The sequence below is a fragment of the Cardiocondyla obscurior genome, linkage group LG08 (genome assembly GCF_019399895.1).
Source record: "Cardiocondyla obscurior isolate alpha-2009 linkage group LG08, Cobs3.1, whole genome shotgun sequence".
NCBI lineage: Eukaryota > Metazoa > Arthropoda > Insecta > Hymenoptera > Formicidae > Cardiocondyla > Cardiocondyla obscurior.
In genome coordinates, this window is record NC_091871.1 from 4,483,439 (window position 1) to 4,501,062 (window position 17,624).

A 17,624-nucleotide genomic window follows, 5' to 3' on the forward strand; every position below is an offset into this window, starting at 1 on the left:
ACGTACATATTTTTTTTTTTTTTATAGTGGTAGTGAAGCTTATAAATTTGTCATAAACGAACCTCGTGTATCGCAAATGTACACTCGTCAAATAAAAATTACGCATGACACGCAGCAGCTGATTGTAATCACCGAAAATTTTTAATTTAACGCGACGTCGTAAATTACATCGAACGTATTTCACTGTATATTGTTTTTACAGCATGATAAAGATGGTCGTAGATGCCGTTAGTAATCTCAAACAAATATTATAATGATCATAATTTGCCCAACGGGATTATTCAACCGAAGTGCCGAGATATTTGTCATTAAAGAAACGAATTTAATGAATTGAACATACAGCGCCGACAGTGTAATATCGTTTGTTTTGACAAAAGTAACAATTAATGCAACTGTTTGCATATCATTTGCATATGGAACATTCGGTATTCAATATATTTTAATTAATTTCACCGCAAGATCAATGCTGGATAAAAATATAATTACTCTTCCCTCTTCTGCCCTCTCTTTCCCTTCGTGTTTTCTCTCTCACCGGTTTAAACTGCGATGGAATGTAATCGAGGAGAGGCGAAGGAGGATCGTGGCGGGTTTCTCAGAGGAAAAATAACTTGCGAAGAAACGGTGGGTCACTTTTCGTAGAAATACGTAAATTTATTGAAACATTTACAGCCTTCTCATCGATTCGTCGCTCTCTTCATTCTCTCGTGTGCACACACAATCTACCTCTCTCTCTCTCTTTCTCTCTTTCTTTCTAATAACAGCGCAGTTTTCTCCTTTCACATCTACCCCTTTCACTCATTCATTCGCTCTTTTTGTCATTTGATTTTCTCGAGAGATGGGCGACATATATTTACCGGATGTGGGCAGATTCGATTGAGAATGACGCCGAAAGATTGAAAGGTACAATCGAGAGGTCGTATACCTTTCGATATAATTTACATTAAAATTTTTTGTGATGCCTATTGAGCACCGGTTCTCGTGAATAAACGTAGAGATCGTTATTAGGTGCATTCAGTAACGCAATCGCTTACTGAGCGCTCAATAAGTTCTCGCACCTGATTGGTGTACATTTTTAAAGCTAAAAAAAAAAAGAAAAAAAATATGCTAATCAGACGCCAGAGCTCAATAATCGCTCACCGAGCGGTTAAACTACTGGGCGCACCCATTCTCGCGTATCTGTAACATCGAAAGACCGAACTAATTGGAATTATTAATTAATTGAAAGTTTCGTGACCAAGATATACGTCGCAGCAACAAAAGGATTAAAAAAAAAATCTCTCTTTCTCTCAGAAAGGCGGTGGAATATTGCCCAAGGGCCAGTGAAAACGTGTTAAACATGAGATTTCATAATTTCGAGATTTGCATTTCGCGCGTGCCCCGCCTTGAGAGGTTCTCTTTGCAGGCTTTAGCTTCCCCCTTCACCTCATTCTCTCACCGATCGATACACTCTTAACAGCGGTAGAGCCTGGGATCGACCGTAACAATTTCGCAAAAGGATTTTTTTTTTCTTTAAGAATTTTACAATGCAAAATTATTTTAAAAATTCCAATATCTTTGTGGACGAGATTCATTATTAAGAAAAGAAAAAAATATTGGATTTTATTTTACGTAAAATTCCGCCGTGCGAGTGTTAGCATTAATTTTTATTACGATCAAGCCCAGATTCTTATACAGAAAAATATTATTAGCGAAGAGAGTTTGATTAAAAATCTAAAAATTTTGGATTTTACCACAGAATTACCAAATTCGATGTTTGTGCGAGAGAAGAACGAACAAATGTCAATTTTAAACAAAAATATTGATCTTCGTATTGAATATTGTAATATAAAATTTCAATATTCATTCAAATAAAAATTAAAAAAAAGAAAACTAAAACAAAAAGTAAAGTTAAGAGATAATCTAATAGATTCATGATAAATGTAAATGCGATCATGCCGTAATATAGTAATGATAATAATAATTAGCGACTTCTGTGATGGTTAATTCGTCATTTTCAGATTTACAAAAATTATTTCGCGTATTTCAAAAGCATCCATTGATCTTTTGTTTTATTAGAAGTTTTCCAATTGCTAGAAAATTTCTACTTTTAGTTATACTTTTAAAAAGATCACATTGTTATTTTTTTTTTATTTTGCAGCAGATTTGTCTACGAAATATTACCTTCGCGACCTTAGGCGGTAAAAATGCGCAAAAGAAAGTAGTCAGCGATACTGTGTTAAAACGTGGTATACGAGAAAATCAACGGAATTACGAGTCATTATCTAAACTTCCAAAGAGTGACACTCGATTTTCAATGATCCGCCAACGAAAGCAGATGAGAGTTCACTTTCTCTCTTCAATCGGAAGTACGATTACGGCGCGACGGCGGTAAAAGCTTTCGCGAAATTCATATTCATAGACTGAAGTAGCACTGCAAACGACCTGGCCGACTCACGTGGCCAATGAGAGGCGCCGTTTACACGGGATCGTTGGTGGATTTCTGTCACACACGCTCGCGCTTGCTCTCGCGTCACGTTAATTATGGAGCTTTCTTTTTTGTTTTTGTTTTTTCTCTCTCTTTTTTTTTTTTTTTTTCTTTCCTATTCAATAGTTTAACTTAAGCCGCTTTACTCTTTGACACAGCCCTCTGCACTCGAATGTTGACTTGCGGAAATTGCATTCGTAGATCCAACATTGTCAAGCAAATTCTATGCCGTTTGTATTTGCGCAGGTTTATCTTCGACTGTTGCACTTTGAGCAAGAAACTAATTGATCCGTGCTATTTTTGCACGGCAAAAAAAAGCAACAGTCGTCAAAAATTGTACCGATATTCGTCAGATTGGCGACAAACGCGCGATTTTAATATCAATTTTGGTTATTATTTTATCAAACGGAATATTTTTTTAATTAACCCGCCGATAAAATAACTATGAAGATGACGACAGCTAGGTTAATTAAAATCTCAAATTATAGTCTACAATCATACTTTGTTCTACGGTTATAATGCATTCGAAATATTTATAAATTTAATCTCAATAGAATTAATCGATTTTGTATTGCATACTTTAGATCGTGTACTTTCGGCAATATTTACCTGCGCCATTGTTATACAAATAATATATAAGCTGCTTATTTGCCAAATCGATTAATTCCGCAAAGCAAAGATTAAGAAATTCATATTTTGAATATAAAAAGTTAAGTATTAATCGCGCATATTATACAAAATAGAGCAGTATATTTTATTCGATGGATATCCAGCGGTTACGTTCATAGTGTATAAAATACCGTATGATTTTTAATTCAACAGTTAAAGAAATCTCTTCGTGAAAACAAAAAACACATTTTTATGAGCAACGCTTTATCGCCTGCGCAATGCGAATCATGTGCGACAGTATAAAAGTATGCTTTCGAAATACGTAATAGGAAATATCACGTTTGTCAATTTTTCTCTCTCGCTCTCCCTCCCCCCATCTCTCTCAGTCATTCCCTTATGTACTATTATATATATTTATTTATATATATATACTTAAAGCGAACTTTAAGCGATCTACATTTTACGACAGAATTCAAGACGATTCTTTTTGTACCGCACGATAATAATAAAAAAAAAAAAACTACGAAGTTAATGGAGAGTTAAAATATACATATATTCAGAATATGTCGAAATACACGGCGTGTATAAATGCAAGTTTGAATAGAAGATCGTGTCTCGGACTTTGCCACACATTAAGTAGATCGTCTAAAGTAGGCCTGATATAATATATCGATAAAGATTCCATTTATATATACCTATACATAATCATATATATATATAACCTCTCTTTAACATGAAATATTGTACATCATGCGCATTACGATATATACGGGTATCTACAGATATTATACAAAAAAGAACGCGGGGCGTTTTCTCCGCTCGCGAACGAGAAGGTGGCGTCCTTAATACGCGCGGCGCGAAATAAATACCGCGCGCGTCTAGGATTCGTTCAACGAGAATTAACTATCATTTTTCGACGCTCAGCTTACGATGCACACGCGGGTTCGTATACCTTCCATGAATGCATGCCCGTGTTAGCGTGCACATGATGGACACTGCGCAGGAAAGAAGTCAGTCATAAGCCGATAATGTTTATTCTCATCTACAACCAGAACAAATATGTACGTTAATTTAAATATGTAAGGTTTAATCTAAGACAAATTTTTCTCAGATTAAAATGTATAATCTATATCTTCAAATTAACGCAATTATTATTTTATTTATATATGAGAATAGCATATTTTTTTTTTTTTTTTTCTATTTAAAACTGACTTCTTTTCTGCGCGAAGATGCACAAAACGCGTGGACTTGCGCGGAGTGCCACGCAGGGTGCGAATATAATATATACTATATTTATACGTGTCTTCTTTCTTTCTTGCGCGACGCGTACATTAATTTCTATTTATTTTCACGTGTAGTATCACAAGTTTTGCTCATCCGACACCGCTCTCACTTTTTCGCTGGCGCTGCTTATCGAGGCTTACGCCGAGTCCTTGCCGCGGTGGCGCTTCCCCTTTCAACGGGGGTGCGCTCGCCTTTAATATTAACCGAGGATTTACAAGTACCGATCGGTTCATCGCCGTGGGGCTCGCGTGCAGTCGTAATATAAGCACCGTAGTGGATCGTTCGCGATTTTTGAGCGCCCTTAAGCGATATTCCCTTAATGGCATTATTAAACGCGAGGCGCACAGATGCTGGGCATGTCGGAGACTCGCAATCTTTTCATATTGAAATCAAAGCTCGAGAAAATAACAATACGTAAAATATTACTGTATTATTCTCTTATATTTCATCTAATTTGATACTTAAAACGTAAAATTAAATTTAAAAAGTGGAAGAGACAGATCTCATTGGTTAAACGCCGAGCTGGACGTAATATGCGAGAAATGGTACTCCAAAAAATTACGAATATAATTTTCTTGCGAATCGAAGATGTCATTTAAAGTGGGTTTTAATCTCCTTTATCACTACTGTTTGTAATTGTACTTGAAACGATGCTCACGAAGTCATTGTCAGTTTAAGTGACAACACATACAGTAATTGACGCAAGTTTAAAACGAGCGAGTATCATGTGCATGTAAATATCATTTTCTTATTCGCTTTCTTTTTTTTTTAAATATGTGTGACATTTAAATTTTCGTGATTTCCGTTTTCTTTTATCGCTTTGTTTTAAAGATAATGTTTTTAAAAGCGTGACGTTCGATAAATTTAAAATTCAGCAAATTTTATTTTATGTAACTTAAATTTTAATCAATATTAATCGAAATATAGAAAAGTATACAGCGTAAATACAAATTAATTTTTATACATAAACCACATATTTTTGTAAAAGAAATTAGTTTGTAATAATCAATTTATCAATCAACTAATCTTTCTCTTAAGCTTGGATTATCGTTAATGTAATCTGTGTTACTGCAAAATACGATAATTTATTAAAATTATTGCACAATGATCAAAGCATCGATTTAATCAAGAAAAAAGTACATATAAAAAAAAAAGTAGAATATAAAGTAAAATACATATTAAAAAAAAACTTTACAGGGAGAATAATAATTTAAAGAATATTTTGGGATAAATTCTAATAAATAATTCGTATAATTTATATGTAAGAAATTATGATAACGGTCATCAAAATTACATATATTTTGCGTATGATAACTTTTTACCAAAAACAATACTTAATTAATTAGAATAAAATCTAGAATAGTTCCGTTTGCCCAGCAACTCGCTGCAATACAACGCGAAAGAATCGATCCTCGCGACGATAAAGCAATTCTTTATGGCTGCGTTCACCGCGGAAAAACCGATTACTAAGCGATTAGTGATTCTTCAATATGATCAAGTCTTTCCTTCGGCTCTCAAAAAGATTTAAGTATAGAAGTCAATCGCAATAAAAGCAGGTTTTAACTCTGACCTTCTCATTTCTGACGTCTTTTCTTAACAATCTTTAAACAGCAAAATGACATCGAATTAAAACACACGGATGTAAGAACTATCCGAGTTTAGATGCAAAAATCAAATGAAGCGTCACTAAAGACTCGATAATCAGTTTCGTCGCCGGACACGACCAACGTAAGGAAACACGCCGAGGCTACAATATAAGCAAAAACAGTAGGATCACTCTCTTAAAAATCGTGCTAATGGTTATCCTTCGGGCAAGAAAAAAAAAATTAGATGGTTGTCTTATCCGTTAATAAAAACAAAGAAAAAATCAACATGAAAAAAAAAGCAAGCTTTCAACGACGAAGTTTTTTTAAATGGCAAAATGGTGAACCTACTGTTTTTTTTTTATACTGTGCCGAGGCCTACCTGTCGGCACTCTGTTTATCGCCTGTAGACGACGTTCTCGTCCTCCTCGTCCTCGTTCTCGTCATCGTATTCGTCGTCGTCGTCGGGTGGCCAGCAAACAACGGCGTCGACGACGTCGTCGTCGTTGCCGTCGGGGCGGCGCGGGCGACGGCGCGGCTGTACTCTCGACGGCGACGAGAAAGTCGACGAAGTGGCTGGCGACGCGGGCCCCACGTTCGTCGTGGACGTCGCAATCGTGGGTAAGCCCGGTGCCGGTGTCGGCAGCGGCGCGGCGGCGGTAGCGGCATAAGCCGCGGCGGCAGCGACTCAGGCCAAAGCGTAAGGGTGGGTGGCGTGGTGTCACAAGCCCGGCGCCGCGGTTGCGACGGCCGGCGGCGGGGGTGCGCTCGTGGTAGCGACGCTCGTTGCGTGGTGATAAAGCGGGCTCTGATAGTACTCTTGATGATGATGATTCGTCATGTGCATCGGTCCGGCGGCGTTCGTTCCGGCGTGCATGCCGTTGTGATGATGATGACCGGGAGGCGCCGAGTGCGCGTGCGGATGGTGCGGCGAGCCGAAATTCGCGTAACTCTGGTGCAGCTGCTCGTACATTTTCATCTCGGGGGGCTTGGTATCCTGGGTGCCGGGCGAAGTGCCGGCCGTGTCGCGCGGTAATAACCTGTTGATGCTGAACGGATGGTTGGTCGCCGCGGTGGCGTAAATCGGTTCCTGCTTCAGACTTCCCGCCATGCCGTGGTGTAGACTCGCGGTGTCGGTCAGCAGCTGCGGGTGAATACCGCGGCTGACCATCGCGGTGAGCTCGTCGTGGGCAACGCTTAGGTCGGATCCGAGTAGTCCACCGATGTCGGTTGCATCGCTTTTCAATCCGGCGTGATGCTGGTGCAAACTTGTATGATGGTGATGGTGCGACACCAGCGAATGTAGATCCTTGTCGTCCTGTTGCTGAGGACCACCGTGATGAATAGACGAGCCGGTTTTCTTCGAACCGGGCGCGACTTCGTGAGTGGGTGGACTGTGCTGTCCGCCGATGGTCGCGCCGGACCCCACCGCCACCGCGGTCGCCGTCTGGTGCTGCTGGTGCTGCTGATGCTTGTTATTCTGCCTGGTCAACTCTTTTTTCTCGTCCTTGAACCTCTTCTGTCGACGCAGGTAACAACCGTTTTCAAACATGTTGCCGCTGTCCGGGTGCAGCGTCCAGAACGATCCTTTGCCAGGCTTGTCCGGCGTGCGCGGCACCTTGACGAAACAGTCGTTAAAGCTCAGGGAATGCCTGATGGAGTTCTGCCAGCGCTGCTGATTCTGCCTATAGAACGGGAACAAATCCATGATGAACTGATAAATCTCCGAAAGGGTCAACATCTTGTGAGGCGCGTTCTGTATTGCCATGGTGATTAAACTGATGTACGAGTACGGTGGCTTCGCGTGCGTGTAACTGCGCCGGTAAGACTTATCGCTTCGTGCTCGCTGGAGCGCCGAGTTCGGCGAGTCCGGCTCTGTCAAGGCGAGGGGATCCCGGCTGACGCCGGTGCCGCCGCCGGGAGTGAGCGGCCCGTACCCGACGGCGCTCATGCAGGCGCCGCCGGCGCCCATGGACGCGCCGCTGTAACCGCTCATACCGCCGCCCCCCATCGACGCCATTCCCATCGCCGAGCTCATGGTACTCATGTTGAAACCGCCAGCACCCTGCGGGCTACAGCTTGGTCCGACGCCGACCCCCATCGACATGCCCATCGGCACGCAGCCCATTGAGTTGATAGAGCTGTACGTGGGCGCCATGCTGCCCATGCTGGACATCGCGGCGCTGGTCATGGCGCCCGCGTCGCCGTACAGCTTTTGCGACTGGAGCATGGTCATAGAGCTCACCGGCGCCGGGGTGGCCTGCTGTCGCGTCGTCCTTGTCAAACGGTCATGAAATCCGCGGTACCACGGCTGCTGGTAGTCGGGTGTCCCCTTAATCTTCCGTGTGAGTTCGAAATCGATCCGTGCCACGAAGAGCCTCTCCAACTGATCGTCCCTGCTGAGTCACGAGACGTCTCTCGAATCGTACATAGAAAACGCACGGAGAGAGGCAGCTAGCTGACACCCTAACTTCAGAAAATCGTTTCGCACTTAGAAAAGGACGAACTTCACCAGAAAAACGAACATCACCAAGTATTCTTCTTGGAGCAGTAACGCACTTAACGACACTGAGTCGACGGAACTATTCTGTCACAGGCGGAGCAGGACTAAGATCGTTATTCCTCACCGCGAGAGGGAGAAAGCTACAAGCGCGTCTACGTCGAGCAGTCGAAATGCGCGCACTACGTCGTCAGCGAGTTGTATCACTTCTTGTTCTTCTTCTTCGCGAAAGCACAATACACAGTCCGTTTGCTCGCGAGAAGATGCGCATTCGAGGCGCGAAGCGGATAGCTGCGGACGCGAGCGCGAAAACGAGCAACCCCCCGCGCGAGAAATAGGGGTAATTGTTACCCCAGCACCATGGAGGGCACGGCGTACGCGGAGCCGACGACGGGAAAAGAGCCCGAGCCTCTCGCTCGGGCGTTGCACGACGTGGACGAGTGCGCGAAACAACACCAACCGCTATACGAAGACGGGACCGCACGTCGGTCGGTTATTTGATCGAGCGGGGCCGCTGTTTGAGCCGCCTCACCACCTCTCACCACACACTCCTCCTCGCGTACCGACGAGTCTCTCTCTCCTCTCTCTGTGTGCCGTGTTGTGGATGGAGGCTGGTTAGCGAGTGTACTCCGCTACTCTTGAGCCGGCAGCTCTTGTTCAAATACGTCCCACTACCATGTTGTGGGTGGCTACACCCATGACTGCGCGGCCGACCAATCGCACCCTGGCCGTACTTCCGCTCGCGCACAGGTCGACCAACCGGACGGCAGATTCAGCTTGGCGGGCACTCCTATCCTATCGTTCTGTGAATCGCACATCGCCGGGTTGTACATGGCGCGCCTTTTCCCCTCCGATGCCACATACTGCGACGGGGCGAGGTGCAATACGCGCATGCACCGTGGCCCACACGCACAACATCGAACTCACGGAGCGGGTCTGGCTTGCGCAATTCCACGTGAGACGCCTGGCTCCACGACGTTGCTGCGCCGCGCCACGCCGCGTCACGCCGCGCTACGCCAAGCCACGCCGCGCCGAACCACGCTGAACCAGGACAACCGCGCCGCGGCACGATTCGGCCGCTCCTCTCCTCATGTCACGTTGTCTGCCACGCGTTTGGCAACCGGCACCTTCGTCCGTGCGTGCATATGTGACGCGCCCTTACGTATCTCCTCGCGAACGGTTTTCAGCATTTCCGCGTCACTTGATCAATCGTCGTTCACGGTTTTTGCCCATTTCAGTCTTCCGGCTTTGCCGGCTTTGTTTTACTATAATATAGAAACTGTAGGCGGAACACCGATCAACTATTCGATTGTTCTATTGATCTGCGAGTGAACCTGACGTGAGCGAGGTGATCTATTCGCGATAGTGTTCGATAAAACCCGCGAAGAAAGCGCCGATTGATTCACAGGGGTCGTCATGGAATCATCGTGATCAAAAATCTTGGAGTACTACGTGGGGAATATAAGTACAACATCACTGCGTGTTGTAATTGTATATTATTGTCGTAAATTAATTTATTACGTTCTCATTATATTATAAATTCATATTGTTAGAATTATTATTTTTATTCTTTTTTTAGTCAAATTTTTTTCGTTAAAATTATTCTCAAATTATAAATTAGGTGTAAAATTACATGAATTTTTACAGTTGTAATAAAAAAAAAAAACTCTTATGACTGTGTAAACTCATTGCATTTTTATAGTACACTTTTATCGTTTTATTATAGTTGACCATTTTGCATGTAATATTTTTTACAGTGCAAAGTACATAATTTCCTGCTTATAAATTCTATCGTTTACGCACGTTATTACCAAACGTCTCTTTTGCATCTAAAAAGGATTCTTATCGTTTTTTTATTTTTTTTATTTTGCAATACGATGTAAATTGATAATTGTCCGACTCCATTTATTTCGAGTGGACATCTTTCAATTTTGCTGTCACTTTGCGAAGCGTAAAAATCAAAAGTGAAATATTTTATTGAGAAAAACAAATGCTAAACTATATCTGCGTCTGCCCACATTCACCACCCACAGTCTCATTTGAATTCTCATTGAAGTTGACACTTTTTATGTGATTTATTCGCGCGAGATACCTTTTACTTTGCGCAAATGCTGTCGCGTTATCATTCGTTATTCACAAGGCGAGAGAGTGCCTCGGAATATTAACGGCTAATTAATTGTGGCAACCGCTTTATTTAGTTTTTTTCGAAAGTATCGTCGCGCATCTCGCGTAATCAAAAAATGTTCAAACGTCTCACCCGATAAGGTCTTATATCGTAAATAACTAGACGTATCTTAAGCAACTACGAATCTAGATAAGATAAACTTTCAACGGACATATCAATGTAACCGAAAGTAAATAATTTCAGTTTTCTATTCTATAATATTGACAGAAAATTGAAGTCGTTCATTGAGATTATCGTCAAGATCGTCAAAGAATTGCTTTAATTACGAGAAGTCAATTAAAAAATTTTTTGCAGTTTCAACGCTTTCAACGAAATAGAATACACCTAATAAAAGGCTTTTTTTTATTTTCTTAAATATTTGTTTTGAAATATGTGAGAGGAGTTTAAACTTCTTTTAAAAGTCTTATTATTAAACTTGCCTACGGATTTTATGTGGCGTTTAATAATATAAATACTTCCACCTATTTGCTTTTTCGCCCTTAAAAAAACAGCTTATTTTTCTTGAATAGCTAAGTCATTTTACTGATCAACCCCGTCGGCATGCTCTGAAATAGCGTCCATTAGTTAGCCGACGGCAAGCACGCAACGGCGTACTACGTGACATATTCTTTATATTTTTATAATTATGCAATAGTTGCAGTACTTGCAATTAAGTCGTGCGAGAAATAATTTCGGCACGTCACAATATTAATTTGCTAACGGTATTGCAGCGTTCAGGAAAAAGGACCCTAAAGATAAGAGGTAGAATGCGAGTATAATAAAATTATTTCGTACATTTAGTTTCGGAAACTTATTCTGGAGACGTTTTATAGAGCTAATTATGAACAGTCCCTCCAAATGGTCGTGGAAATTACCTTAATGGGCGCCGGTAATCGAGTCCCGGCGCTGCTTTATTGTCGTATACTTGAAGCGCGTATACCCAATTGTGTGTCTTACGCGTATACCTGATTTTTTGTTGGGGGTGAACCCGTTATATTAAAGCCACCGACAAAGCGTTCGCCGACAATGTGCTTCGTTGGAGCCACTTCGTTGACGTTGAATTTGTGCTCCAATGTATGCTTAACGACGTGCGCATTCACTAACGCGCGGTGTTCTATTTTTGCAAAAATTTTTTTCAGGCTTGTTGCTAAGAGAAAAAAATTTTTTTTTTTTTTTGCAAAACAGACGAAACTCCATTGTCGCGAGGAGAACAATAAAACTGATCGCGCGTTCACTTTTAATCGAAAACGCGCAACGTGAAAATGATACGTTTGCCGAGTAGAAATATTTGAGAAGTATTAAACTTTGTTAATGATACACAAAAGTTAATAAATGTGTATGCGAGTCAATGTTTATATCAATAAATGTACATGCCACGCCGATCAAACACAATCTCGGCGAGATAATGTCAATAAAAGCGTTGTCGGCGAAATCTTTATCGATAATCTCAATATGAATTATAGACCATCTTTTTGGAAATACATATAATGTGTGTACTTTCAAATTATTAAACTTTATTTATATAAATTATAGAGATAAACAAGTCTGCTTAAAAGTATTAATAAAAATCATAATTTCATACGGAGAATTATTTGGAATAAAGCAAAATAAGAGAGAAATATATTAACAATTTTAATATTCCTTAAATATAATAATAATAACTAATAGTATTACTGTATGCAGTTTTTAATATTCCAGAAATTCTCCGCACCTTATGGAAAGCTCTACAGTTTAGTAGCTATAAATCATATCTCAAAAACAAAGTAAACGTGATTTGGAATCTTCCTTCGTCTTCACGCGCTCTTTATTTGTTCGCGGGGAACGCCGTTTAAATAACTTTCATGTAAGTTTGCGCAAAAAAAAGAAAAAAAAAAGCAGGGATTCCGTGAGCCGCGCGGCTCATTCATTACCTTTTAACTTGCGGTCCAATCGGACCGAAAGCGCGGAAAGAAAATTCGCGGGATCTCACCGGCTTCGTCGCTCCGACGTCGAGGAACCGACGGCATACAACTCGATGATTCAAGCGTTTAGAGTCGGCTAATACTTTACTCGAGAGATTCGTAAACACACACGTATACACAACACGCGCGAGCGCGTGTGTAATACATACGTATATACCTGTATACAGGCGCGTTCCAAAACGAGCAGCGGTGGCGCGTTCGTTACAATGTTAGATCCCCGCCGAGCATCCACCTGTACGGCCGCGTCTTTATCGAGCCACGAATTGTTTGCGGAATGAAAATATTGTCCCTGTAAACAAGCGACTACATTGTACCGGGCGCGCCGTTCTCTTCGTTATAACAAATCGCTCCCTCCGCGCCGCCAGGCCTCCTTGAGCGCAAGTACACGCGATCGAGAGTGAGAGAGTACGAGGGTGAACGAAAAAGAGTGAGAAAAAAAAAGCGGGGGAGGGAGAGAGAGAGAGCTGTTTGTTTCGGTTAGTACAAATCCTTAATCTACGATTAAACAACGATTTGCTATTTGACCTAGATTATCGCGGTATCGCAGGCCTTCATCGGCCCGATCGGAGCACTCGACTACCGTGCGCAAACGCAGCGATTAATTGGATGCACAGATATACCACGCAGATAAAACTGAGCAGATAATTTCGTGCAGATAAAAAAAAATGTATTTTAAGAAAGCCTTCACGAGAGCGAATGAGTAATTAATTGTGGCGCGACGAAAAGAGAGATACTTTAAAGTTGATTTTTGTTTTTGCAGACAGGAGAAAGAGAGAGAGAGAGAGAAAGCTAATTAAATTTGGCGATGCACCGACCTTGTAGAGCAGTTTATTTGAAAATTTTATCCCCTCGAAATTGGCCATTTAATTTTTACTTCCCGTGGTTGATTAACGCCTACATGTATTATTCACGAATGGATGATATCGTAATCGCACACCGCGAATACGTTATCGCGCCCGTATTCGCTAATATTGCACCGATCAAGTAGTATATTTCATACTCGAGAATACTGTAATATAAATAGTTCATGCCGCCGATATTAATAATAATAATTATAATAAATAATTATTTCTTGGTATATGGCGGATAAATTGCCTTTGTTTTAAGTGCAAATATATCAAAACTTCCTTCCTGCCATTGTAATTCGAGGAACGGAATCAAGCGTGGCCCGTTCGGATGCGAGAGGCACGAAACGCGTCCAAATAAAGTGAATAGCCGGGATTCGGCACGGCCGAGTTCCGTGACGTATTAAACATTTATGTAAACCGCATATAATACACTCGTGCTCGATCATCGGGTGTATTACCTGGCGATCGGGTTGGTGTGTGCCTGGGATTGTTTAACTTTCGTGAGCCGGAAAAGGTGCAAGTCCGAGGCCCACGGCTCGATAAAAAGTGTTTTGTCATTTTTATAAGGGGGGGACAAAGAGGGTGACAAAAGCCGCTGGACCGACGCGACTTTGTGGAGTTCCTAAAGGATCCTACCTGGATCCACGTGGGTGGTCCTCTCTCTCTCTCTTTTTCTCTCTCTCTCTTTCTCTCTTTCTCGCCCCTTCTTGTATTATTAACATCGGTGATAACTCGTAGGCACACAAGAACGTTATACCGCCCTTCCTTCGCTCGGGCCCTCGTTCGTTTTCACTCTCTCGCCGTCTACGTGTGTTGTATCGCTGCCTGAATGGCGCTCGCCTCGCACATCCGCGAAAAGGGCGATCGTATATTCATGGAGACGAAGATCTTTCACCTTAGATTCCATCCCGTGGTATCCTATTTACTCACTCATTCATTTTTCATTAAAGCTTTTCGACACCAAATTACTTTTCAACGTTAGAAGACAAACTGCGACACTTTCTTTCCAGAAATGCGTCTCTATAGGTTTTTTCCTCTCCCCCGCATTTCACACCTGTTTTACTTGTCTTTCAGTTATTTAAATTAGATTATACTGTTAATTATTTGCCGAGCTCGATCGATTCTTTCCAAAGCAAATTATTTAGAGAAATAATAAATTAGAGCGCTTCGGGAAAAAGTCTATCAACATTTCACGCCGGTATTTGCCGGGAACAAAGAGCGCTTTAAATACCGGCTATACCGGATGTCCCCAATTTTGGTACGATTTTTCGTATCCTTCGAAAATCCGTGGCAGATCTCGGCTTGTCCTAGAAAAATATTTCTGATGGCCGTTTTGGACAGGAGAGATTGTACGCGGTACCTGTCGCGCGCGATTGCGGAAAGCATAACAGCCACGGATTTGTTGCTCCAGGGATTCACTCGTGTCCGTGTCGAGAAGTCGATATTTTGCGTAAAAAAAAAAAAGAAAGAAAAGAAAAAAGTCAGGTGCTTCCCGTGATGGTGTCGTGAAATCAGCGTTTTACGTAGCGACAAGAAAAACAGACACGTTTATTTTCGGGGCACGTCCCCCAAACACGGGGCACGGTGCAATGTGGGTCATTTTTCTCTCAAAAACTGTAGAAATGTGGGGGAAGAAAAGGGTACAAAGGGGGCTAATGGTGTCGAAAATAAATTTTAGAATTAATTATAATATTTCAAAAATTTTTTTACATGGTAAATGCTATTAAATTTAGACGCGATACTTAAAAGTTAATCAAATGAAAACAATGAAGAAGTACAATCTAGTAAATTGCATATCAATATTGTTCAGAAAATCGGCAAATAATGAAGCACCGATAACTTCTAAATGTTAATTAATTCTAAACGGCAATTATCCGATAACAGCCGTTGGATATTTGCGATCCATTCACATTGCGAACGATATCACAATTTGCATTCGAAAATAGAATTCATTCACGGGGAGTATAATATTCACAAATTTAGCTTGTGCAAACTAGATAGAAAGGGTATATCAGCGTCGTAAACGCTACAAGATTTATTGAATAGATTTTTGGGAAGAATGCTTATGCATGCAATTGTCTTTCACGGGAAACTTTGTATAAGAAAGAGATCTTAATGAAATTTAAAGCGTATCTAACCGCAAAAGAATTGAGGGAACAAAGGGGCTGGAAAACAGCGAAAGCTTCACGAGGCATATTGAGCCACTTAAAAAACGATATTTTCGACGTGTGTGCTTTATCGGGCGCGAACGTGGCACAGACCGGATAGTCACGTGCTGTGCGTGCTTCGCCGTGGATTTCCCAGATTTGCGATCCCCGAATCTCGCCGGTCGTCCTATCTCCGGCGAAAACCCGGGCACCGCGGCGCACCCTCGAGCCGCGGCACCCAAGGCAAAAATAATAGACTCGTCGCACGTTTTTATTTCCCATCCCCCTTTCCCTTCCCGCCCCTCCCTCCCCTCCGACGCAGCGTGACGGCAGCCACTATCGACTGCACCCTCATCCTATAGAAAAGCTCTCCGGGGATAGGCGTAATCACGAAAATTCCACACGAGCCGCATCAAGACTTGTCTAAAATATATGGAAAATTAAAGTATTTATACCGAATACTAGCAATAAGATTATGGGACAGCCACTTTTTCTTTCTATGGTCGTCAAATCATGCGTTACTCGTATATCTCGCATGTATGTAATTTAATTTATTTTTTTTTTACGGATCTTTTGTTTGACAATTAGTTTGATAATCAGTGGAACGCTAGAATTTTTAGCAAATGAGAAAGACGTGAAAACGAATCGGTAAAAAATACAATAAGATTTCTAGATTCATCGTTAAAGAGGCTTATCTTTACCTTGGCATTGAAATTCTTTTGATGGAAAAATATGTCCGTCGTATACCTCCACTGATATCTACGAGAATCACATATTACGTCATGTAATATACACTTTTTCTTCTTCTTCAAAAGATAAGGTATTGAACTCGTCTCAATTACTTTTACGCCGTAGTCTTTTATTTTCCTTTTTATACACTGTACCTTGTTGTCGAAGTTATATTTTAATGAGATTCAAAGCTTTTATCCTATTCACACAATGCAAAAAAAAAAAAGGAAAAGAAAAAGAAAACCGTATATTACCAACGTCTGTTTAATCGAAGAAGTTGCTCGAACCAATGCAGTATTATTGGAAAAGAGCGTTTTATTATTTTCTTTTCGTGTGGTTTTCGTCCACTTAGAGCTTTCAATTAGAACAATGGGTCATGAAGCGAGGAAAAGAGTGCGCAATATTTTATAACTTTCACGAAGTGAACGGGAAGCAGCCCCGGGAAGATTTTTGATATTTTCCGAGCGACGAGGATGGCCTCGCGCAGCCGGCGCGCGCGCGCGTAAAAGCGCGTATATGTCGAATCGATTGTGCAAACAAGACCGGCCCCCGTCTATCGTCTTCTCGTTAAATTTCTGTTTCACCGTTTCAATGCAAACGTTGCGAGATATAAAAGTTGCAAGCAGGCCATCAGGCCAATCCAGGAAGTTTTTCTTTGTTTGCCCGGCGCGTCTAACTTATTAATAGCACGTAATCGCAAATAGATCACAATTTTTATACGCATCGCGTATCCCCCGTGGGGCATTTGACATACGCGAGGCGGAAATTAAATAGCTCCCTTTTGTTTAAATTAAAACAAGCGCCATTTTCGCAATTGCTGAAGACATTGAACCTTAGATACCTCGGTAAAGCATTGAATGTGAAATGGTAACTGAGCTTCACGTTAAAATTCTGCTAAAGTAAACGCCGCCTGAGCTCAAGTTAAATATTTAAACAAAAATTGAAAGTATTTCTTTCTTTACTTTAGAACTTTTTTGGGTGTATCTTACATACAAATATGTCGCTAGAATCATATAATCAAGATAACTGAAACGAATATAAGTATGAGTCTGACATTACTTTTATCTTCGAGGAATTTGTATTCAGTAAAAAAAAAAAAAACAAATGTACGCTGTAAAAAATATATAAGAATTTTTTTTACACGGCACAAATGTGTCGCCCGGAGCATTGGTTAAAGTCGATCGATGATAGGGCATTAAAAAACAGGCAGGTGGTGAATGAGTCGCCGCCGATCAAACGCTTCGAATTGGCAGCGATTTCTCGACCAGCGGCCGCAGCCAACCCCCCCGTTAGCCAGCCGCTACTTCCGTCGAGTCAATTTTAATAATTCCACCC

At 41.5% G+C, this 17,624-nt stretch overlaps 1 protein-coding gene and 1 long non-coding RNA gene across 2 annotated transcripts in view; one reads left to right on the forward strand and one right to left on the reverse strand.

Annotated features, from left to right (window-relative positions):
- Positions 1 to 17,624, forward strand: part of LOC139104689 (uncharacterized) — a 75,849-nt gene that overhangs the window by 56,862 nt on the left and 1,363 nt on the right. The gene's annotated exons all lie outside the window — the stretch shown is intronic.
- LOC139104683 (silk gland factor 1) lies at positions 959 to 9,619 on the reverse strand. Its single transcript, XM_070660319.1, has one exon. It carries the CDS (start codon positions 8,174 to 8,176, stop codon positions 6,662 to 6,664), a length of 1,515 nt encoding a protein of 504 aa, XP_070516420.1. The 5' UTR covers positions 8,177 to 9,619; the 3' UTR covers positions 959 to 6,661.

Excerpts from the sequence above, each read along its gene's own strand:
- LOC139104683 (XM_070660319.1), bottom strand. The coding sequence starts at position 8,176 with ATGACCATGCTCCAGTCGCAAAAGCTGTACGGCGACGCGGGCGCCATG.